The sequence below is a fragment of the Erpetoichthys calabaricus genome, chromosome 2, assembly GCF_900747795.2.
Source record: "Erpetoichthys calabaricus chromosome 2, fErpCal1.3, whole genome shotgun sequence".
In the NCBI taxonomy this organism is placed as follows: domain Eukaryota; kingdom Metazoa; phylum Chordata; class Cladistia; order Polypteriformes; family Polypteridae; genus Erpetoichthys; species Erpetoichthys calabaricus.
The window spans coordinates 91,454,831-91,480,478 of record NC_041395.2 but is presented as its reverse complement, the minus strand read 5'-3'; the positions used below and the strand labels follow the sequence as shown (position 1 = coordinate 91,480,478).

The 25,648-nt window shown below is 38.8% G+C and overlaps 1 protein-coding gene across 1 annotated transcript; it reads left to right on the top strand.

The window, feature by feature from the left end:
* Positions 1-506: 506 nt before the first annotated feature.
* LOC114642764 (cocaine- and amphetamine-regulated transcript protein-like) lies at positions 507-24,150 on the top strand. Its single transcript, XM_028791591.2, has 3 exons — positions 507-757; positions 12,167-12,250; positions 23,691-24,150. The coding sequence occupies exons 1-3, from the start codon at positions 623-625 to the stop codon at positions 23,796-23,798; spliced, it is 327 nt and encodes a 108-aa protein (XP_028647424.1). The 5' UTR covers positions 507-622; the 3' UTR covers positions 23,799-24,150.
* The last annotated feature ends 1,498 nt before the right edge of the window (positions 24,151-25,648 follow it).

The following is a 25,648-nucleotide window of genomic DNA, read 5'->3' as shown; positions in this document are numbered from 1 at the left end:
TAGTTTCTTTCATTTTCATTTTATGTAACAACTAAGTGAGTGACGGCTACGACAAAGTGGGTCAGGAACAGATCCGAAAAGCAGTTTAACTCGTTCTGTGAATTAGATATGCCATATCTTCCTCCTTAAATCTGACGAATATACTTTTCAGTTCCAGTTGGTGTTTAAACGTCTGACAATACTTGTTTTGTACTATCATCCTTTAATAACGTGTTAAATTAATTATTATAATTATTTGCTGAAAAGAAAGTCCTTTGAGGTGCTTAATATTATTTAAGATAAGGCAAAATCCATTTAAAATTGCTTAAAAACTTGCAAAACATTAAAAATGTACTAGCAATAGTACAGTTACATATTCTTGAATTCTTAAGTTGACCAATCAATTACCTTTCTGTTTAAAGCTGTGGGTTTGCACGCAGTTCCACTCGTCTGTGTGTCCAGCTGTGTGCGCGGGCCCGCCGGCAGGGGCGCGCGCCTCTTACTTTTCTGGGCTTCACGCTGAGTGCCGCTAATTTAAGCACCTCGGACGGCAACGGCGTAGCAGATGATTAGTCGCGCTCTGTGAGTACGGATCAATAGACGCGTCGTAAAAGTTCCAACAACAAACCTCTGTGCTGGAGCTATGAAAAAGGCCATCGTATTTATCTTGATTTTGTTCTTTTTAATGTACTCTGTTATCCAGTCCCGTCGTGTAGAAGACAGGTGGCTGGACGAATTTCCTGTTAAAACAATTGATAGCGAGCAAGAAAAGGAACTGGTAAGCGTTTTGGTGTATTACTTTCGTTGTGCTTATTTTGTTCTAGAAATTCACTAATTGTACTTTAGGTCTGGAACTCGTCTTTACTATTCCTCTATAATGAAAGTCGCAGTTCTTTTTGATTTCCTTTACTGAAGGTTTTTAAATTAATCAACTTCGCAGTTTCATTAGACCTTTCTGAGCTCCAGCTGTATTAAATGATAGTGGCTTCAATTGACTCAACCTTTAAAATAGATCATTTCGATTTACATTATTTTGACTTTATTGCAGCCGTTGCAGCTCTATGTTTCCCTCCTTCTTTCCCTACTTGAAAGGTATTTTAAAATCATATTTGACTGCATTTGACTGCAATGATTAATCCAAAACATTTGCTTTAATATATAATTTCTTTTAAAAAATGCACAATTCCATTAACAATGTGTTGATATTATTAGATGGTTTTCTGAATTGCTTGGGAAAAGTTGCATTAAAAATGAACATATTACTTACTCTGACACACCACACTCTCATACCTGATGTCTGATATTTTTCAAGTACATGAATGATCATTGTAATGGAGAAGGGCAGCTTTAAATGAAACAACTTCATGTGTCTAGCACTCCTGCACAAGGCAGTACATAATAATCTTCTCACACATGCAACTTGGGAGTAAGGAGGTGATCTTCTGATGAATCTACATATGCTGTGTACAGACAAACCTATTATTGTAATTTTCCATGGTTACCTTTTTAGCAATTGGAAATTTAACAGAATGTTATGTGCATGATGCTGTTAGTCTCAAACATGCTGTACAGTAGATATGGATTTGTAAGATATATATGCTTTAAGGATTTAATTAATGAGTAAGGTACTTATCTGTAAGAGCTTCAGTACAATATCTTAAACAAATCAGGCCATATGGATGATTGCTTTCTTTTTAGAGTACAGATCAATAAAAAATAAACTTCTATAAAGAAACTGCAAGCAGTCTGACTCTTTTAAGGTAAGCAGTCATGTTCTGTAAATGATTATTAAACAATATATGAATAAGCCTTCAGAAAATGTATCGTAATGGTGATAGTGGTTGAAAAATCCATATGAATATTATTAACATCTACATTTTAATAACCATAAATAAGAATTTAGTTGGTAATACTTTAATACAGAACAAATTATGTATTCACTTCTCAAGCCTGCTGTCTCAATTTCAAAGCCATTCCGAGCTCACTCACATACACCGGGATAACTAAGAGGCACCACTTTCACTTAACATGCACTTCTTTGGGACATGCAGTGAAAGAAGGCTGTGTGGCTGGGAAAGAAATACATGCACACATTAGGGCGCCGCAGACAGGCAGTCAAGGTCAGGCTCTTTTATTTAGTTACATGCATATTGTACAGCGAAATTCTTACTTGCATAATGTTCCTCGCAGACACAATAATCAACATAAAACATCAGGAAGAGAAAAACCTCAAACATAATTCTAATATTAATAATAATCATAAAAATAATAAATAAATTATACTAAGCATTACATTACATACACAAGAATAACTCAAGATGTGGCACTTAATTCACTCAGTTGATTACAGACAGTTTGTCACATATGATAGTTGATTTATCTGCGGCTAGAAACTGTTCTTAAATCTGACAGTTCTATAGAGACTGCCTGATTGAGGGAGAAAAATGTCCATGTATGGTGATTTTATTCACCATTGTTCTGAAGAGTGGTGATACATTGTGTGTTGGTTCAGACATTGACCTGACCAGAAACTGAAGCTTAGTATCTGAAGCTGTAAAGCAATCACCATGTGGCCAAAATGCAATTCATTTCCATTTTCAGAAATACAGATAACAAAAAATGTGCACTTTTTATCTTAATACCTGAAAGTAGAACAATACACCAATGATACAGAAATCAATTAAAGCACTAAAGAAATTTGGAAAGAATGGTATCATTCACTAATATATTGCAGGGAAATAAAGAAAGAAATGGTAATGGTACACACAGCAGGATCTTCACATGTGTAAAGTAAAGTAGTTATTTGATGTCCATCCATCTGCTGTACCTCCTGCTTCATCACAAAGGTTATATGGGTAACTCCAACAGCTAGGTGGCTTGCCAAGCTTTGTTTTCCAAGTAAAGCTTCTTCTGTATATAAAAGCTTCTATATATTCAGTTTATATATATATCATAGAGCTTCTTCTCTGTCTGTTTCATTGTATTTGATATGTTTGTTCAGTAAATGTGTAACTATTTGTTGACTTACAAAAAACTCGCTTTGTATTTTATTCTCTTTGCAGTTTCAATAAACTCTTCATTTTTGAGAGGTTTTTCACTTCTAAGCCTGCTCTGTATGAGTGTCTGTGTAAGTGGGTCCTGTGGTTGACTAGTGCCCTGCACTGGGTTGATTCCCACCTTGTGCCTGATACTTTAAGGATGAGCTCTGGGTCTCCTTTAACTCTGAAATGTATTAAGCAAGTTTGAGAATATTACATTACATATTGTTAATGTTTTAAAGGTTAGTTTGTGCTATGAAGAGTTGCAGTGGGTAGCACTGCTGTTTTATAGATATAGTGGATGGGGTTTGAATTCCATGCCTAGACATTGCCTGTGTTGTATTTGCATGTTCTCCCTGTGTCTGTTGGAGTTTTCTTAACACATCAACAAAGATGTGCAAGTTAAGGGGATTTGAGATTCCAAACTGAAACCTTTGGGCCTTAATGGGTCCTGCATGGACTGGTGTTCTTTCTAGGGCTGCTTCCTATGATGTGGCCAATGATGCCAGGGTGGCCTCTGGTCCCCTATGACTCCAACTCAGATTCAGTAGATTTGGAAACTTATGTTGTTTCCCAGCAGATGGCAGTAATGTATACTTTATTACGAATTCCTAATAGTTCAATAGTTCAGAAATGATTGTCACTTTGCATACAGAAGTGAATTATTAGATCACATAGGGCTACATGTGTAGTGGTGGTTAACACATTGGATAAAAAAGCAGTAAAATGTAAAGAAGTCCAAATTATAATTCCTCTTCTTACCCGTGGCTGGAACATTCATGAACCCAAAATGAGCAGGGCCTGTGACAAACAAACGATCTTAGCAAATGTGGAGCAAGGATCAAAACTTCATTGACTTTGGACAAAACATGTGAAGAAAATTTACTGCCAATTGACAATGTTTGCAATATTTACAAAAAATGTACTGGGGACACTAACATTACTATTGTATCATTGCAAGGGGGTCATCTGCTATGGGCTGCTCTTGTTTACCGTATGCTTTTAGAAGGCTCTTTTATTTTTTTATTATTTTTGCTTCTATGTTTAGTATCTCCTTTTAAACATAATTCCATCAAAACTAGGGAATATGTATACTTTAGCCATGGAAGCTAAAGAAAACATTTTCATAAGCTTGAAAATTAATTTATTTTCCTTTTTTGATATTTTCTTTTTCATTACCTCTTTAAGAATGTTTTTTTGACAGTGTGCTCTTCCAAGCCAGTAAATGTTGTTGTATAAATATCTAAAAGTGGCGAATTCATGCAAACAATATATTTACATAGTGAGCATGTGGACAGAGAACTTGATATGTCATGCACGTATTTAGTACTGTGTGTAATGACTACTCATCGGAAGTAGTTCTGGCATCTAACTTTGAGTCATTGATTGCTTGAGTGGAGTACAAGAGGGGCTAATAGCCTCGGATATTCTAAATTCTACATGCATCCGTTCTCCTTGTGAATTCATCCATCCATTAATTCATTTGCCAACTTACTTATTCTTTCCTGATTAAAGGGGAGCCAGTGCCCATGTTAGCAGCACAGGAAAAAAGATCCCTGGACAGGGTAGTAGAACATCGCAGGGCCCACTAACTCCATAGTCACGGACACGGGGCCATTCCTTAAGGGTATTGGTTTTACTTGGAGAATAACCTTCAGAGACAGAGGAGAACATACAGACTGCACACAGACAGTGACCAGGCTGGGGATTAAGTCTCCAGGAGAGCTGTGTGGCAGCAGTGCCAACCAATGTGCCACAGTGCCACCCTAAGTTGCATTTGTTATGTCTATTTTTTACCTTTCCAGATGGTAAAAGCAGCAATAAAATATGTTATTGCTGTTATGATGTTACCGTTTAATTTTTTGTCTCATTTTAGGTTGTCAAATATTTATTATAATCACAATTCTAACATAACTTTATACACTCTTACCTGTTAATTGGGTTCAGAGTTGCAGGGAACCAACACCTCTCTTAGCAGCATCAGGTACAAGGCAAGAACCCAGGGTACCACCTGCACACACACACACTCACTTGGAGTTACTTTAGATGGCAGGTGTCATCGATTTCTAAATGGAGTAGTAAATGCTGCCATGATCATTAGTTTATGTGTAATAAAGTACGAGTCCATTTTTGAAATTCTTCTTGATGATCAAATGGCTTTTATTAAAAGCATTAACACATTTTTTGAACTGAACAAAAATAGTATGATTTCTAACATATAAAACAAAGAGAAAGTTTAACAGGAGGAACACAAACATGCATACAAACTGGCTTTGCATAGGAAGATAAATAGCTCAGAGGCTTTTACTAAAATGCACTTTTTAGATGTTTGCTTTTAAGTCCAGCTACTTTCATACTGAAAAATGACACAACAGCTACTTAAAGACTTTTTTAAAACATGCCTTGCCACACTACATTTTCACAAAACTTAATTTTTATTTACATCACACATTATTTTTCAGTCCAATTTTAAAACATCTTACAATTTTTTATATATGAAAAAATGCAAATCACCTAATGAGACTGAGATTTGAAAATGGGAGATTCAGACATTACATCATTTGGTTACATAATAATAATATGGGAATCTTTGTAATCTTTTGGCAATTCTTATGAAGTAATTCTCACAAGTGCAGTGATTTTTATATTTGTCTTGAAAACAAACATAATATATCAAGTTTCTGAATTCAATCACAGCAGAATCAAAACATTAGTGATGCCATGAATATTAGTAGTGAATCAGGAACACTGGTTCTTTGAGTGCTGTGCAGAGTGAAGGCAGGACCTCTGTGTTTTTCTCAGTTGATTCTGGGGTTCTTCAGGGGTGTGCTCTCGCTCCTACTCTGTTCAGTGCTTGTATTGACTGGGTGTTGGGCAAGGTCGTGGGTTCCAGCGGCTGTGGGGCATCTGTTGGTGAAGAAAGATTCACTCACCTCAGGCCCGCACCTAGGGGGGGACAACCATGACACTTGTCAGGGGCCCGAGCTAGATAGGGGCCCGCCCTTTTTCAAGTTTTTTTTTTTTTTTTTTCTCGAAAGGTCCTTTATTATCAAGAAGGGGCGCGTCGACGTCATACAGCGGTCGCCGGTGGGTACGATCTCGGATCTAGCTGCTTTGAGTTTGAACTCCATTTCCGTCATCCGTCGAACCGTGGGAAAATGCAAGACCGAGAGCTTCAGCGGCATTCTCATAAAGGCTGTCCCGTGTCCGTCATCAAGATAACATACGCAAGTCGTAATGAGTGCCGGTGGCGGTGCGGCAATGTTTATGTTTAGACTCCACCTTTTGCCTTCGCGAATCGCGGAAGTTATTCATTCAATGCACGCTTAGAGTTAGACTTTACAAAAGCTTATAATTTGGTATTATTTCATTATTATGTGAACAGTGAAGAGAAGCGCCTATCTGCGTTAATTTTGTATTTGGACTTTTGGTCTTAACAGCGGCTGTCATCAGACTCACTCAGCAGTCAGAGACAGGTACGCGCGCTATTGTACAATACATGCATTGTAATTTAATTTTGTTTAGTTCACCAGTCCAGTAACACGGACATGATATAAACTGAACTAGCGTGTTTTGTTTGAGCTTGGACTTGAAGGCATATATCCAGAACTATGCGTAGCGTTGAGGATATTTTGTTGTCTCCCTGTCTCTGTGGCACAAGGGGAAAGATCATTCAGTAAACTTGCAATTATAAATAATCATTTGCGGTCGACTATGACCCAGCAGAGGCTGAATGGTCTCGCAACGTTATCCATTGAACTTCCAGCCATCCATCCATTTTCCAACCCGCTGAATCCGAACACAGGGTCACGGGGGTCTGCCGGAGCCAATCCCAGCCAACACAGGGCGCAAGGCAGGAACCAATCCCGGGCAGGGTGCCAACCCACCGCAGATCCATTGAACTTGAACTTGCAAATACCATAAGCTTTGATAAAGTCATTGATGATTTTTCAAATATTAAAATTAGAAAATGGTCAGCAAAGCGTTAAGGGATTAACCCACCAGCCAGTAACTGCTGATTACCATGATGTTTACACAATATGGAGAGAGATTTTATATTCAGAATGAGTTTTTCAGAATAAACTATTCCTAGTTAACCATAGACTTTCAAAACCCTTCGTCAAAAACCAGGTTTTTGAAATTAAGTGGCGTTTTAAAATATACGCACATATTTGAAACATGAAAGGGGACCGAACTCTGTCAGCTGCCTGGGGCCCAGAATTTCCTAGGTGCGGGCCTGCTCACCTTGACTTTACTGACAAAGCTGTGATCTTCACGGAGTCAATGGAGGCTCTGATCGGGACTCTCAAGAAACTGAGCGAGGAGTCTGAGTGTCTGGGCTTGCGAGTGTCCTGGATAAAAACCAAGATCCAGGCCTTTAATGACTTCTTGGGCACAGCCATCAGCAGTATGTTTGTCGGTGGAGAGAGTGTTGACCTTGTTGAAAGGTTTACTTACCTTGGCAGTGACATTCATGTCTCTTGTGACTCTTCCTATGAAGTCAGTAGATGGATTTGGAGAGTATGGAGGTTCATGAGGTCACTGGAAAGGGGTGTGTGGCACTCCTGATATCTCTGCAAAAGGACGAAGGTCCAAGTCTTTATAGTCCTGGTGCTACCTGTCTTGCTATATGGCTGCAAGACATAGACGCTATCCAGTGACCTGAGATAAAGACTGGACTCCTTTGGTACTGTGTCTCTTTGGAGAATCCTTGGGTACCGCTGGTTTGACTTTGTCTTGAATGAGCAGTTGCTCATGGAGTCCCGAATGAGGCACATTACCTGCTTTGTGATGGAGTTACGGCACTACAGCCATGTGGTGCAATTCCCAGAGGGTGATCAGGCTTGCAGGATCCTCACTGTTGACGACCAGGCCAAGGGGATGCCCATATAAAACCTGGCTGTGGCAGATAGATGGTCATTTCCATCTGGGGGGTTGCCAACCAGGATCAGGAAACCTGTGCACTGAACGCCTGTGAAGATATAAATAAAAATAAATTAATTAATATTGAAAAATCAAAGCATAAATTCAGTTCAGTTTTAATTGAATTCAGATTTTTCCATTAAGTACTTAAAAGACCAGAGTACTTTACAATGAGTAAAAATATAAAAAAAGAAGTGCAACATAAACACAAATAATAATGTTATACATAAAACGTGCATTATATAGTATATATGAAATTTTTCCAGTATACAGTATACATAAATTACCGTTCAAGTTTTAGAATTCTTCCAATTTTTTCTATTTTTTTTTTTTTTTTTTTTTATGTAAGCAGTTCAAGTCCGGTGAATAACCTGAAATTGTACAAATGTATGGCATAAGGTAAAAAAGAACATTTAGGTTACCAAAAACTGAAAGATGATATAATTTTTTTGTTATACAAAAGGCCTTTTTTTGGGAACAAGTAATAATTATTTGGACACTGTTGTACCATATATTGCAATCCTATTGGCAAGAAAAAGGCAGTTTAAAAAAGGAAGACAGACAGACTATTACAACTCATAGGAGTTCAGTTTGTTCCTTTAGAGAACCTGTGAAGAAACCCAAGATGCCAGTGAGAACAATGGGAACTTGGAAATTAGAGGAAACTCATACAGGAAAAAGTCTGGCAGAACCAAAGCCACAACAGAATCGGAAGACAGATTCGGAGAAGCAACAGCTTGCATGGTGCACACCTCACAGGACAACAGCTTCAAGCACAGCTTAACAGCTGTGCAGTATCCACATCTTCAATCATTTATTTATTATGTGTGTTAATTTAGGAGTATATTCAGATTGGCGGTTCCAGGCCCAAGCTAACCTCATTTTCATATTTTGAAATTTTAGCAATGACTTGGTGTTTCCTTAAGAGGCATTAGCTCTCTGGAAATGTGTTCTTTTCAATTGAGGCGTTTTAATTAACCTGAATTTAAATAATTATAAATAAAAAAGGTATTATCCCCCCCAGCATGCAATATGACGGTTAAAAGATTACACGAGAAGTAAAAAGGATAATTTAACTCTTTACTGACGGGTTCACGTGGTATTACAGACAGGGAAGCGTATGACAGACATATCAAGCAATGTGGGTATCTTGACCTACGCAGTCTGCCATCTTTTGTCACCATGCTGAAAGGATTTTCACCGGATGGAAGACATAATCTTCCGCCCAGCCTTGGATGGAAGACATAATCTTCCGCCCGGCAGCTTCAAAGTGTGTTGGCCGTAGGTTGATCCTTATATTCTGGTTGCTCAATGTGCAGGCTCTTGGCTCCGGATCCAAACAAGGACAGGAAAGGACTCAAACCCCACCTTCAAAAATACAGGAATAGCACAATGCCTACATACAGTTCTCATTCTCCCAACAAGGAAAGAGGATGGTGTGCTGACAGAAGACAGAAATATACTAGTCTGTCTTTAGGTTGACTATTCTATTCTCCAGTTGTCTTTGGCTCTCTAGTCCTGTGCTTGGCTCGGCAATTCTAAATGCTGATGCTGTGTTCCTGTGTACCATACTTGGTCTGCCTGTATGAATGAGTCCATAACAGTGGGCACAGAGAACAGTGACATTAAACTTAATAACAAAACATAATATAACACTTGCTTACTGCCCATCCTCTCCACACAGTTGAAAGTGAGACTTGGAACATAAGAACATAAATTTGGCAAACGAGAGAAGACCATTCAGTCTGTTAGGCAAGCATGTTTAGTTAATAGCAAAGCTGTCCCAATATTCCATCCAGATACTTAAAGGTCGCCAAGGTTTCTGACTCAACGACACAGATCAGTATTTTGTTCCAGATTCCCACAACTCTTTGTATAAAGAAGTGCTTTCTGGCTTCAGTCCTAAATGCACTTCCCTATTAATTTCCACTGGTGTCCTCGATTACGTGATTCACCGTTCAGCAGTTTTGCTAGATGTATTCTATCAATACCTTTGAGAATTGGGAAGTCATGGAACAGGTCCCCATACAGTCTCCTTTGCTTCAGACTAAACAGGATTAATTCCATGTGAATGTCTGCCATGTCCTTAAATACTGGGATATACTTCGTGACTCTCCTCTGCACGACTTCAAGTGCTGCTATGTCTTTCTTGTAGCATGGGGACCAGAACTGCACACAATACCCCAGATGTTGTCTTTCTAGTGTGTTATATAGTGTGAACACAACATCATTTATATTCAACAGTTTTTATGATATAACCTAACATTTTATTTTCCTTTTAAAATTCTTGTCCTGTGAGGTGTCTGTCACACAAGCCTTTAAATCACTACCCTGAGGGACTTCTGGACCAGACCTTAAAAGAATTTAGGAGGAGGTGGAGTCATTTAGGAGTGGATTGCTAAGGGAGCTTCACTCATTAAATTAAAGGCCCTTGGAAAAGGGAGGAAATGCAAGTCATCTTCTATTCTAAAAATTCAACTGAAGGCATTGGTCATTTCACACACAGATTTCCTGCAAATTCTCCGTGGCCTCTTTATCTCTGTTGGATGATCAGTCACCCTTAAGAGCACATTGAGCACATTGGCTTATCTGCCATTAGCTAAGAGTTGCCCCCTAATATTTTATGCAGATCTTGTCAGCTTCCTCCAAATATGCAATGAGCTCTCACATCAGAGATTTCACTTCTGGGACAAAGTTTGAAAGACAGGGCCTTTTTCAGATTTGGAATCTACAGATGTGCTCTGCCAGCTAACGTGAATGTCTTTCTCTCTTTCCATGGTCCTACCTTGGTCTTTACTCTGTCCTGTATCATCCTGCTACTTTTCTTAGTCCCTGGCTACTCTTTATGCAAGTCAGCTTTTAAATGTGCATTCAATTAATATTGATCTAATCCATAAGTATTGGATTTCAAATCAACCGCATTGCTGCCTGTGTTTTTAACAGTAATTTATTCACATTACTAGGATGAGAAGACACATCCAGCAGAGTGACCTGCCTCACTAGCTGTCTCCATTGTTGGCTCTCATTTAAAGCAGTGTGCCGAAGACATGTTCATATTCGATGTACATCCTTGGCTCTTGTTTTTTGACAAGCTGCTTTTGTAAATAAACACTTGATTCATTTTGGTGGTTTTGGTGCACGCCAGAAGTCTTTCAGAAGTGTTTCTGCAACTGTAATCATCTTCTACTCCACCTCTGTTACTAGCGAAACAGACAAGATAAAGTTAAGTCTACAGATATCTGACGTCTTCATGCTGTCATATTTGTGCAGTTCCCATGGCGGTAGCAGTTCCAGCAGCCGAAGTAGTGAGCTGAAACTAACAATTGTCAGGTAGCTTATTACTCATTTGAGATACAATTTGCAGAGCATACTCCTGGCCAAAGGTGCTGTTGTTTTCATGTAATTTGGCATTTTTATCCAAATCAAGTGTGACGATAAAATTGTTCTGGATATTATGAAAGAAACAAACTTCACCTTTGTTTGGCATGAAAAAAAGATACCTTTGATAACACAGTAAAAAAAACTTTGAAGAAGAGCAGGATAATATTAAAACACTAACATTAACAAATGCACTGATGATGCTGTTTTTGATTACCATTGAATGCATTGAACATATACTCTAAACATCATAACACTTTCCAGAGATCTCAGATTAGGTAGCTGATTTCACAATAGTCAGTGTCAGTTACTAGGGTTAACTATAATTAATTATACAATGTACTCCTTATACGTATAGTCATTAGTATTCATTTTGAATGTCATGATTAGGTTTTGCATGAATTCATTTGGTAATTTCTACATGCTGAACACTATTTTCAGGTCCTTCTATCGCTGCCATTTTGAGAGATGTTATTGGTGCCATTGCTAGGGGTGTGGCCTCTAGGGTCATGACCCACGGGTAACCAGAGCAACAGGATAAAAGGTCAGCTGGGGGAGTTCCTTTCATTATACAAACTGCAAATACAAACCTCCTAAATCAATTTAAAAAATACTTAAACTTTTTGCTGTTGTGCTTCTTGCGAGTTTCGTTTGATTTGACATTTTTGCTCATTTTTTTGAGTTTGAGTTGGTTGCTGGGCCCAAGATAGCTGTTGAACTTGAGGAGAATTCTGGGATATATGACATGAACACATACAACATCATACAAAAATGATTACAGTATACCACTATTAAAATTTATATCTCAAAACTGCATTTAACAAGAGAAATTGTTCTGCTTATTGCAGCTTGGTGCTCTTCAGGAGGTTCTAGAGAAACTTCAGCACAGAAGACTATCAACATGGGACAAGAAGTTTAGTCGAGTTCCTAGGGTAAGAAACTTTGTCATGTTACGAATCCCCCAGCTCAGAAAATTTGAAGTTAAGTTGTATATTATCTTCTGTTTGTTTCGTACCTTTTCTTAAACTCTTAGCCTGAAGGAATTTGTAATTATTATACTATAACTGTACATCTTATAATAAACTTTTCTATATCATTCTGAACAGGCTAAACTCTGCAGACTGCCATGGAGCCTTCAAAGCTGGCTCACTGCTACTTATAATTCTGAACACTAGACAACTTCCTTTGGTATTAAATTTCCATTAAAGATTTTTTTTAATTGGTTTTGTATTAAGGACTTTTATTAGGTAGAATAAAAACAACATTTATCAACAAACAGTGTTATTCTAATTGGAAGGTTTTAATTTGGATGGATAGACTTGAATGCTGTATATGGAGAGTACAATTGTTGCTATTAATAATATATTAATATTTTATTATTAACCAGTAACGGTGTACTTCATGATAACGTGCAGTGAATATACTTGACTTATAGTTTTCATACTCTTTCTTTGTATGTTTAGCATTCGTTTGCTCAGAGGTTGATGCGCTTACTGCTTCCTGAGCAGCTCTTCTTTTCTCCACCCTAGCGGCCCACTTCTTCTCTTCTTTTGTCGGCATCTTTTTGTGTTAAAACTGATTAAGTCAGTGTTTGTATTGTAATTACTTAGTACATTTTTCTTAATTTTTCACTTTAGCTGGCACTTAAGTGTTCAATCTGCCTCAAGAATGATTTAAGATATGAAGAGGTAGGGGAAGTGACGGCAAAGGTGGTAGGGAATGAGAACGGCACAAGTACGCATGCGCTGCACGGCTGCCCTGCTGCATGCTGCCGATAGTTGATTCTACAGTAAAATAAAATAAAAATAAAAAAACTAATAAAAATCATCAACCTGAAAGTGGACAGTAGACGTCACATAGTATATGTGTACCAAATTTCAGGTCAATAGGTCAAACGGATTGCGAGCTACAGGTGATTTAAAATCCTGGACAGACAAATGAACAACATGGTGGTGTATTATATAAGAAGATATTAATAAAACCATCCAGGATATACAGGGAGCATGGACTTTTTGGTTCAAATCCCATCTTATTCAGTGTTTGTGTGTTCTCCTTAAATTATGTGGATTTTTTCCAAGTCTGCCAGTTTTCCTCCTACAATCCAAAGATGTACACATTAGCCTATGGGGCAACACTAAACTGGCCCTTTATGAGTCAATGTGTGTGTGAAGTGATACACAAGTCTCCTATAAAGGGAAGGTTTCTGTATTGCTATCCTCAGATGAATTTAATAGGTTAGATCATAGATGGACCTTCCTTGACCGTGAATGCAATTGGCAACTAGATCCATAGAAATGGGTGTGTATGCAGGTTCTCATGAGAGAGCTGAGCACTGGTGGACTGAAACACCCAAGGACCAGTGCTGTTTCTAGCCTTTTTGAAGGCCATATGCAAGATTCTGTTTGGAGGCCCCTATTTTTATAAAACTACAATGGGGAGAGTCCGTGGTGATGCATTAGTCTGTTACACTTTAAGAAAATTAATGATCTCAAGTTGACCCAAGAAATTGAAATCTACAGACAATAACAATAAAATGTCAGCAATGAGGCTACTCTATACTGTATCCATAATTTCAACAGAAGCAGCATTTTTCTCAAAAATGTTTAATTCAAATTTTAGGATAGTAACAGACTTGTTTTACTTTGTTACTTCCCACTTCTGATCGATTTGCAACATCGTTAACAAATGCTTTACATTTATTCTGTCCACATTTTTCTTCTTCAAGTTTCTTCTTTTTACATTTTACAGCACCAGAGGGATAAATCCTTTTTCATGTCATCTTAGGTATCAAAGTGGCTTTGTCTACTGTTATTTTCCTCCTGATGTGAGCTGTCAGTGTGTTATTCCATCACACCTGTCAGTAGATATCACTCGTTGCACAACACAACTGCCTAGTGATAATCTTCGTTTTTTGAACTGTTTGCCCCACAAATCTTCCCTATCATTGCAGCTTTGTTTTATGTATATCATACATTTAAATTTTAAGCATATATGTGCTTAATTAAACACATGATGGAGCATAGCTGGCAACAAACATACAGGTAATTTTAATACTCCTCAAATATACTGAGGATGAACTTGTTGGAGGCCCTATGCACCTGCATAGTCCGCATGTAGCAAGAAATGGCTCTGCCAAAGGACACTTCAACATGTGAGCAGGCTAGTGGATTGACCAGCTTGTCAGACGTACTTTTGCCTTTGGTATATACCCCATGATTATCAGTGGTATATTTGTGCTCACTACACATGTAGCTTTCCAGCCAAATATAGAATGTCAACCTGAGTTATTTTGTGTCTCCTTAAGAAAGAATTGAAGACTTAACATCCCATCACACAGCAAGATACTGCATTGATTAAAACATTAAAACATTAGAACAATCTAGACAAGAACAGGCCATTCATCCCAGCAAAGCTCACCAGTCCTACCCACTTAATTCTTCTAAAATAACATCATGTCGAGTTTAGAAAGTCCCTAAAGTCCTACTGTCTACCACACTACTTGGTGGCTTATACCATGTGTCTATGGTTCTCTGTGTAAAAGAAAACTTCCTGAAGTCTGTGCAAAATTTACCCTCAACAAGTCTCCAACTGTGTCCCCGTGTTCTTGATGAGCTCATTTCAAAAATAACAGTCTTGATCCACAGGATTAATTCCCTTCATAACACTTTAGTTATATCTTATCTTAATCATCTTTTGCTTAAACTGAAAAAGCCTACCTCTTTTAATCTTTCCTCATAATTCATCCCGTTATTCCTAGAATCAGCCTAGATTTTCTTCTCTGGACTTTTTCAATGTCCATTTTCTTTTTCTATGTCCTATTTGTAGCCAGGAGACTAATACTACACACAGTACTCCAGAAGAGGCCTCATAAGTGCATCATAAAGCCCGAGTATAACATCCTTAGACTTGTACTCCACACAGTGTGCTATATAACCTCACATTCTGTTAACTTTCTTAATGGCTTCTAAACACTGTCTGGCAGTTGATACTGTCGAGTCCACTATGACTCCTAAATCCTTCTCCTAAATCTTTCCCATAAGGTGTACTTTTGATTTTCCCATCGTGTATTCAATCCTAACATTTTTACTTCCTCTGTAATGATTCAACGGATTCCAGATTATCTGCCAATCCACTTGGTTTGGTATCATCTGCAAACTTAACCACTTTGTTACTTGTATACTTATCCAAATTATTTATATTTAATAAAAATAGCAGCAGTCCTAGCACTGATCTCCGTAGGACACCATATTTAACATCAGCCAATTCTGAAAGTGTTTAGGTCAGGTCAGGTTGGGGAGCATGCACTGGTATAGTGTGTTGCTGCACCCATCACACGACGAAACAGCTTGGAATTCCGGTTGGCAACCCTCCAGGCAGACACATGGTCCAGTCCAACCCTCTGGATCTATCTGCCACAGCTAAATATTATATAGACATCCCCTTAGGCTGGTCCAGCCACTTGAGTCCTTAACAATGAGGATCCTGCAAGCTGGATCACCCTTAGGGGATTGCACCACATGACCGTAGTGCTGTAACTGACACTTCCTCACAATACAGGTAATGTGCCTCATTCGGGGGTCCGTGAACAACTGCTATTTCGACACAAAATCAAACCAGTGGAACTCCAAGGATTCTCAGAAAAGACACAGTACTTAAGGTGTCCAGTCTTCATCTAAGGTCTCTGGATAGTGTCCATGTCTTGCAACCATATAACAAAACAGGAACCACCAGGACTCTAAACACTTGGATCTTTGTCCTTTTGCAAAGATATCAGGAGTGCCACACACCCCTTTCCAGACGACCTCATGACCCCCCATGCTCTCCCAATCTGTCTACTGACTTCATAGGAAGAGTCACCAGAAACATGAATGTTGCTGCAGAGATAACTAAACCTCTCAATGTGGTCAACACTCTTGTTGCAGACAGACACACTGCTTACAGCTGTGCCCAAGAGGTCATTAAAGGCCTGGATCTTGTTTTTTACCCAGGACATTCTCAAGCTCAGACAAACTTTAAAGATCAATAAACAAAAACATATCACTAGCTAAGTGGAGGCAAGGTACACTCCAAAATGCTATATATAAATATATATGTATATGTACCATATATACTCAAATATAAACAGAGATTTTCAGCACCCAAAATGTGCTGAAAAACGTCACCCTCGGCTTATATTCGAGTCAGGTCCCTCTGCCCCCGGTATACGAACAAGCCAGTTTCCCTTTCGGTTTGTGTGCGCCGATGATTTCCGCACGTGTTCAGTCTCTCCCTGTGCAGAGAGCGAGAGACACACACGCGCAAGAGAGAGTGAGCAAGAGTGACACATTTTGTTTTTGTTGATCCTCTTCTCCACATACAGAGCTAGTTTACTGTTTTTCTTTGAAATAAATATTCAAAAACATTTAACCTACCGATGCCTCAATTAATGTACAGTAATTTTATTGGTATTTATTTTGATTATTGAAACTTACCAGTAGCTGCTGCATTTCCCACCCTAGGCTTATACTCGAGTCAATAAGTTTTTCCAGTTTTTGTAGATAAATTAAGTACCTCTGCTTATATTCGGGTCGGCTTATACTCGAGTATATACGGTATATATATTATCATTCTTGGCTCACATTAAACTCAAAGAAAGCTTTACTTTCAGAACTGGTCCTCACTTTTAAAACTCAAGAAGCAGGCTTTCCTGCCTATACACCAACAAGGAGCCAAAATTATATAAAAAAAGGAGGGGAATTGTGCAAAACTTATGGCTTTATTTTCATTAAATAAATAATAATATAAAACTTTATTATTTTATTTAAAAAATATATTTACTTTAAAAATTAAAAACAGAAAAAGAGGCAAAATATGGTTATACCTAATCAGCAAAACTCAAGGCAAACAAAGCTAGTCCACAATTGCCACATCCATCCTTAAACCAGGCCAATATAGAAAAAACAGAAAATCAGAAAATACTACAAAAAATCCAAATTCAAAAATGAGAGCTGATGAACAGAAGTATTAACTAATGCCACAGCAGCCCATTTATAGTATGACCCACTAAACTCTTAAATAGCACCAGGGGTCGATCCACCCCCTTAGATTCAATGTAGCAAGAAAATAATGGAAAGAACAAATAATTTTAGCATTAACCAATAATTTATACAAAATATAATCAATAATCAAGTTCACAAATAATATTTAGAAAATGGTAAAAGAAATAAAATGAAAACATACTAGAGTTAAGAGTGAAACCCTGTTTTTTATTAAGTGTATACACATATAGTTTATATGAATACACATAAAGATATCCATCCATCCATCCATCAACCAACCCGCTATATCCTAACTACAGGGTCATGGGGGTCTGCTGGAGCCAATCCCAGCCAACACAGAGTGCAAGGCAGGAAACAAATCCCGGGCAGGGTGCCAGCCCACTGCAGGGCACACACACCCACACACTAAGCACACACTAGGGACAATTTAGAATCGCCAATCCACCTAACCTGCATGTCTTTGAACTGTGGGAGGAAACCGGAGTACCCAAATGAAACCCACACAGACATGGGGAGAACATGCAAACTCCACGCAGGGAGGACCCAGGAAGTGAACCCAGGTCTCCTTACTGCGTGGCAGCAGTGCTACCACTGCGCCACCGTGCCACCCTAAACATATCCAGACAAATACATATACAGATAAGAATACAGATACAATTACATGCACATATACAGGTACAGATATATATACATACACATGTAGTATACATATACAAGTTCTACTGTATATTCATATGCTACTGTATATATATAGTGGCCACCAAACACCTGACACACACAGGTTCAGACATAAGTTCAGCAAACAAAAAGTTTGCATTGTCAGAAACTCTTCTTAACTTAAGTGGTTCCCATGCTACAACCATAACACAATTACAACTGCAATACAGAACAACTCTCTCTGTGTTCTTCTCTTTCAGCTACCTCCACTATTTACAGTAAGTTTTGTCCTCCTCCTCCTCCTCCTCACAATTTTGGCTCCCTGGCAGTGCCTATTGAACCCAACAGGGCTGAACCAAAGAATTCCAGTTCCTATGATATCTGTATATATATACAGATATCATAGGAACTGTATATACACTGTATATACACACACTCACACATGGCACATACAGTAAACATGAAGTTAATGAAGGGGAGGGCAGCATCAGTATACATATGTAAAGGAGAAAGAAGGTTAAAAGTTATTTCCATGCTGGGAAGGAAAGAAGGTTAATGACACAATGTTCAGCCTTCATCAGGTGTGCAAATGAAAAGTAAAGAGCAGGTGAAAATTGTGAGTAGGTGTTAAGAAGCTGCCATTAAAGAAGATGAATGGAGAGATTAAAAAGTTAGTCAGTCATTATGCACTACATAAATAAAATTTATTCAAATATGTCACCAGTAATACACTTGTATCTGGCCTCTCTGGTAAATTCAGCTTTTAACAGTAGCCATCTACATAAGTGAAGTGGTGTGCGAGCTAATAAACTGTTTCAGAATGCACGTTCAAACTTCACATTACTTGATCACAGCTACTCTGACCTCTGTGTTTGTTCTGTTCTTTTTATTTCGCCTTATACTATTTCTTGTATGAGGAATTTGTTCGTTTTCGCATACCCCTTGGGGTCAGAGCGCAGGGTCAGCCATTGTACAGCGCCCCTGGAGCAATTACAGGTTAAGGGCCTTGCTCAAGGGCCCAGCAGAGTAGGATCTCTTTTGGCAGTGACGGGGATTCGAACCAGCAACCTTTGGGATACCAGCACAGATCCTTAGCCTCAGAGCCACCACTCCGCCCTTGTTTGTGTTCTTTCACAAGGCATTAAAGACACTTTTCAAAGAAAAACAGAAGAAGTTAAACTCATTCTCACCAAGGGATCACATATTTCTCCAGGGTCTTAAAGACCAACTAACTTTTAAATCTCTCCCTTCAACTTCTTCAATGGCATCTTTTTCTCACCTACTCTCACCTTTTCACCTTTCACGTCCCTGTCTTTTTTGCCTCCTTTACAGTTTGCTACCTGCTCTGACCTTTTCAGTTGCACACCTGATGACGACTACGTATACAGCCCAAACTTTTTGTGTTTAACCTTTTCAGTCTGGAAATAACGTTTACTCTTTTTGCTTTTACACTAAATACACACACACATATGCATATACAACAGAGACACAGATGCAGCACATACACATACACTTGTGTATTAGCGGAAGCTCACAGACTACAGTGATGTGCTGATGGCTGATTGTCCACAGTTTGTAATGACCTTCCTAGTGCTGCATGATTATTGCACTCTTCTGCGGAAACAGCCACATTATGATTGGAAAGCATATTGATAATGCATGAACCCGTTTCATTAGATGGATACAATAGTTACATTTAGGAGGGCCATGTGCTAAACAGTGGAGATAAAATCCATAAATGAGACAGTGGTCAAAAAACTGCATACTGTTAAAGTAAGGAATAATACTTTATTTCTTTGAGTCAAATAAGAATAGTGGTGAAAAAGCACAAAATGCAAAATGCTAGGTGGGGGCAAAAATCACAGAGAAGGCAATCCAGAATTCCAAAACTCCAAAAACTCAAGTGAAATGGCTTTATAGCATGGACTGCGTGGCATGCCCTTCTTTCATATTCCCTCTCATGTGGTCAGTGCATAAAAGTCATTGCAAAGCAATATAATAAGGTGAGCGGAGTCAAATGAATTTCATTTCACTTGATTGCAGATGCCAGAGACTGCATGGAAGACGATTATGACTCCATTTAAACCTGACCTGAAAGAAGAGGAGTAGATAAAAAGCCAAATGCTTGTCATTATATAATTGGCACCTCAGACTGTTTCAGAAAGTTCAAAGGAAATTAGTAGTCTTCTAAATCAAAACAAAATAAAATTGCACTGTTATAGTGTGTTGAAATATAACATGTTGAGTGGTTCATTATGCTGGTAGCATTACTAAAAGTCAAGCCTATGCAGCAACAGTGAGGAGACCATAAGTAACAATGGGTGACTAAAACTAATCGACTAAATTATATAAAGCAGTTGTTTGAAAATTCAGCCCTGGGGGATCTCAGTGGCAGCAGAGTTTTTAAAACAACAGTGCACTATTCTTACTTTTATTTGATCTCATTGTTTAGTTGTCTGGCCAGCAAAAATTTCTAAGAAATTGATAAATATTTATATTCTTTGCCTAATCTTTAATGCTTACATTTCTTTTCCTTTTTTTAATTTACCATTTATTTCCTTTATTGTGTCTGAATCTCTTAATTAGGATTGAGCAGTGTGGACACTGAGAAATGTTTCTTACACACGCGCACAACAGTGAATATGTCACTGTGGCCTTTTTAATATTCAGTGTTGGCAGTATTCAGTTACAATTAAAGGTGAATAAAAAATGGCAAAGGAAACTAGAGCCTTTCCATTTGGTATAGCATTGGTCAAAGCAGTGTGCCATCTATTGGAATGAAAATGCATTACATTTTATTAGTACATACATTACAAATTATCTACCAATAGATGGTGCACTACAAATGTAAATAGTAAATACACTGAGGTCTACTACTTGGATTTCTTAGATGGGAAGCACAACTAGTAAGGGAATTAAAAGACACAAGAGTTTCGGACAAAAGTGCCATGAGAAAAGAAACCTGTGGGAAATGGGTGCAATTAGTTGGCTGTTCTAAGCTGAGACATCATGTCATGTCATCTTCTAACCAGCTTAATCCTGACCAAGGATTCTTGTTGGAACCTATCCTGGCTAATATAGAGCGCAAGGCAGGAACAAACTCCAGACAGAGTGCCAGTCCATCACAAGGCAAGCACACTCACTCACACACACATCAAACACACACATCAAACACACACTAGGGCCAATTTAGGGTGGCCAACTCACCTGACCTGCAGGTCTTTGGACAGGGGGAGCAAGCCCACACAGACGTGGGGAGAACATGCAAGCCCCATGCAGGGAGGACCTTGGACATGAACCTTGGTTTCCTTACTGTGAGGCATGAGGAGAAACTTAGTGGACACTTACAAAAATTAGCTTTATGTCTTTATGCTTTTTATGTTAAAAATCTTCTGGGATTGCTGTGACTTAGAAATTTTCTGTTCTTTAATAATAATAATAATACATTTTATTTATATAGCGCCTTTCCCATGCTCAGGGCACTTATAGAATATAATAAAGAACGGCAGCGTATACAGTATATAGCATTGTACAAACCAGATGAATAAATAAAGAAGATCTTTATATATTTTTCTGTATGTTTCTATCAGAGTAAACCTCCCTGACCAGCTGGCAGGCGACCTCAGGGAAGATTCAGGGCTCACTGGAATGATTACATCTCCCAGAATACCTTGAGATCCTACAGTAAGAGTTGGCACGTGTGACCTTTGCTCTCGTGACCTGGTCTTGGAGAAGTAGTGGAAAAATGAAGGAATGAATGTAGATTAAACGTCAAGGAATTCAAACATAATGCTATTTCCCAAACTGAAAGCAGATATTTCTATTATCAGGAATTTTGACCTGTTTTGTTTTGGCATTTTTTCCCATGACACCATTTTGTTTCATGGATGTCATCTTTTTAAAATTCCCATTGGTATGATGCAAACAGCAGCTGCTCAGGACATGTCACCCAGAAATCGCGTCAGATGAGGTCATCAACATGACATTTTATAAGCCTACTTCACAGAGACTTTACTCTCTGTAGATATTGTGACTACTTATTGCGATTGAATCTCTTGTTACTTTTGGCTAACAACTTCCAGTTGTGTTCTTTGGCTTTAATTACTTTGAATAATTTTAAATGTAAAGCCTGTTATATCACAAAAGGAAACAGGAAATGTGTTTTATTGTTCTTAAGGACAAAACTTTGTGCATGGCCTTGTATGTGAACTGTGTGCAATAAGTGAGCCAACTCCTTTAAGGACTTTTCCCCATGCTGTGTGATTTGAAGCAGGAGGAGAGAGATTGAGTCCATTTGAGGAGAAGAACATTAATAAGTCTTTTGATGGGTGAAGAGATGTATCTACATGTGCATTTAATCCTTAATACAGTATGTGTTATTTCTTAAAAAATATATGTTCCATTCCTAAAAGGATTAGAAATACATTATTCCAGTATCTTCTGAAACCATCCAAATTGTTAACTATAACCTGACATGGATGTTTGGCCATGCTGCAGACTTCTATGTTCTAATCAAGGTATGTCCAGCTTAATCTTCACCTGCAACAGTTATTGTTGGTATATGGACGGGTGCCACTTTTAGACTTGTTGCGACAGACTGCACAGTACAATCACTCTTTCATTCAAATGGGTTTGGGGTATCTGTTCATTTGTGTTTTGTGTGTAATGTTGGATTGTGGAAGAGAGGTGAAAAAGAGAGTGCAGGCAGGGTGGAATGGGTAGAGAAGAGTGTCAGGAGTAATTTGTGACAGATGGGTATCAGCAAGAGTGAAAGGGAAGGTCTACAGGACAGTAGTGAGACCGGCTATGTTGTATGGGTTGGAGATGGTGGCATTGACGGAGGTAGCAGAGTTAAAGATACTAAGATTTGCACTGGGTGTGACAAGGATGGATAAGATTAGAAATGAGTACATTAGAGGGTCAGCTCAATTTGGACAGATAGGAGACAAAGTCAGAGAGGCGAGATTGCGTTGGTTTGGACATGTGCAGAGGAGAGATGCTGGGTATATTGGGTGAAGGATGCTAAGGATAGAGCTGCCAGGGAAGAGGAAAAGAGGAAGGCCTAAGGGAAGGTTTATGGATGTGGTGAGAGAGGATATGCAGGTGGTGGGTGTAACAGAACAAGATGCAGAGGACAGAAAGATATGGAAGAAGATGATCCGCTGTGGCAACCCCTAACGGGAGCAGCCGAAAAAAGAAGAAACAAAGAAAGTGTAATGTTGGTTCTCAAGCAAAATATGTAGTTCATGTATATTATTTGAAAAAATATACAGTATATAAATTTCCAGTAAATAAAAGTAACCATGTGGGTTAGTCACCATTGACTTTTGTTGCTGTCCCCATGTTTATTGTGTGCACTCTTTTGTTGGCACACTGTTGTTGAGCCCCCCTAATATGTCACATGATCAGTATGCAATTCACCCTGAAACTGAGAGGGTGAAGCCGACCAGGCCAACCTTATCATCTTATTTTATTATTGTGTAATTATATACTTCATTTAGCTTACACTTTCTGACATTTTCCCATTTCTTGTTAGCATTACTGGGTTTACCTTGAACTCCCACTAACTACAAAAATGCAAAATGACATTTTCTTTCCTCTCAGATGACATCATTCAACAGATTCCTGGGATGAAATCACAAAGAATATTGACAAGTCCTTGTATATTGTTTTGCAGTGTGCGATTGGAGACTACTGCTCAGTGAAGAAGGGAGCCCGCTTTGGGAAACTCTGTGACTGCCCGCAGGAAGCCTCTTGCAATTTCTTTTTCCTGAAATGCTTGTGAACAGACTGCTTCTGTCTCTGCTGGCCTGGGCACTGTATATACACAATATGATAACTGTACAGAAATCTTTATTCTAAGATACAAATGTTTGTTGAAAAAATAATTTATTTTTGTGATCATAATGACCTTTCCTTTTATACCTAGAAAATGTACAATTGCAATTCATTATGTCACATTTGAGAAATGCAGAGGGGTGCGGGCTTCAAGCACTGCTTGTTAGATATGGCGTAGTCCTAAACATCACAGATCCATCAGCTTGGATTTACCATTAAATCACTGCAGTTAGGACTAAAACCTTCAGTTGTGTATTTTCTTGTTCTGTATAATAAATGGTCAAATTTCAAAATAAAAAGTTTAATTTTTGTCTTCAGCTTTTATGATTATGTTAATGTTTATGAGTTTATGGCACATAGGAACTGTCACATCTGGAGACACCTTCCACTAAATGTAAGGTGAAAATCACATAGAAATCTTGATCTAGTGACAACAACTGAAATTTGAATTGGGATACAATAAAAAAAGCTACAGTCATACAGTATAAACTCACAGGGGATTGTTTCCAAGTTTTAAAACTGTATTGGATTAAAATACTTGAAAACGAGGTGGCCCAGTGGACAATGTTACTGCCTCCTAGATCCAGACCTCCTGGGTGTTAATTCTAGGCCAGTTGCTGTCCATGCGGAATTAATCCATTGTCTCTATGGCTGTAATTTTTTCCCTAGGTACTCCAGTTTTCCAACCAGTTTCATGCAGTCATGGAGGTTTACTTGAACTGGAGACTTGTAATGAAAGACTGGGGCCTGTGCTGGATTCCCAGCATGGCCAGTGTTCATTCTTGCCTTGAACGTAATGCTACTGGGATAGACTCCAGCTCTCATGACTCCCAATTTAAGTGGGTTCAGTGATAGGCAGATGGAAGAGAGAGTTTGTGATCCTTTGACCCTGAGTGAACTATATGGTAGACTGTATTCTTCCAAAGTGTCACAGCGAGATAAGCATTTCTGACATCTGATGTAAAATACTTTCTTCTTAAGAAACAACAGCAAAAATATTAAAATGTCCATGATAGTTAAAGAAATATTAAGTTGAGTAGCTTGTGTTTCAAGTGGAAGGAAGTAAACATTTGAGCAAAAACATAACTGCTACAACTGTTAACAGGTTAGGTCAGGACAGGTTGGGGAGCATACACTGGTACAGCGCGTTGCTGCACCCACCATACGAAGAAAGAGCTAGAGATCCTGGTTGGCTATTCTCAGGTAGATATGCAGTCCAGTCCCACCATCGAAAAATGACCCTCTATCTGCCACAGACAAGTGTTACATGGGCATCCTCTTGGCCTGGTCCAGCCACTCGGGTTCTCAACAACGAAGATCCGGCGAGCCAGATCACCCTTGGGGAATTGTGCCACATGTCTGTAGTACCGTAACTGACACTCCCTCACAATGCTGCCTCATTTGGGACTCCATGAGCAACCGCTCATTCAACACAAAGTCAAACCAACGATACCCAAGGATTCTGCAAAGAGACAGAGTACCAAAGGAGTTCGGTCTTTGTCTCAGGTCACTGTATAGCGTCCATGTCTCGCAACCATATAGCAAGACAGGAAGCACCAGGATCTTCCTCCTTTTGCATAGATATCAGGAGCACCACACACCCCTTTCCAGTGACCTCATGACCTCCCCATGCTCTCCCAATCTGTCTACTGACTTCATAGAAAGAGCCACCAGAGACATGAATGTCACTGCCGAGGTAAGTAAACCTCTCGACAAGGTCGGCATTCTCTCCGCAGGCAGACATACTGCTGATGACTGCGCCCAAGAGATCATTAAAGGCCTGGATCTTGGTTTTTA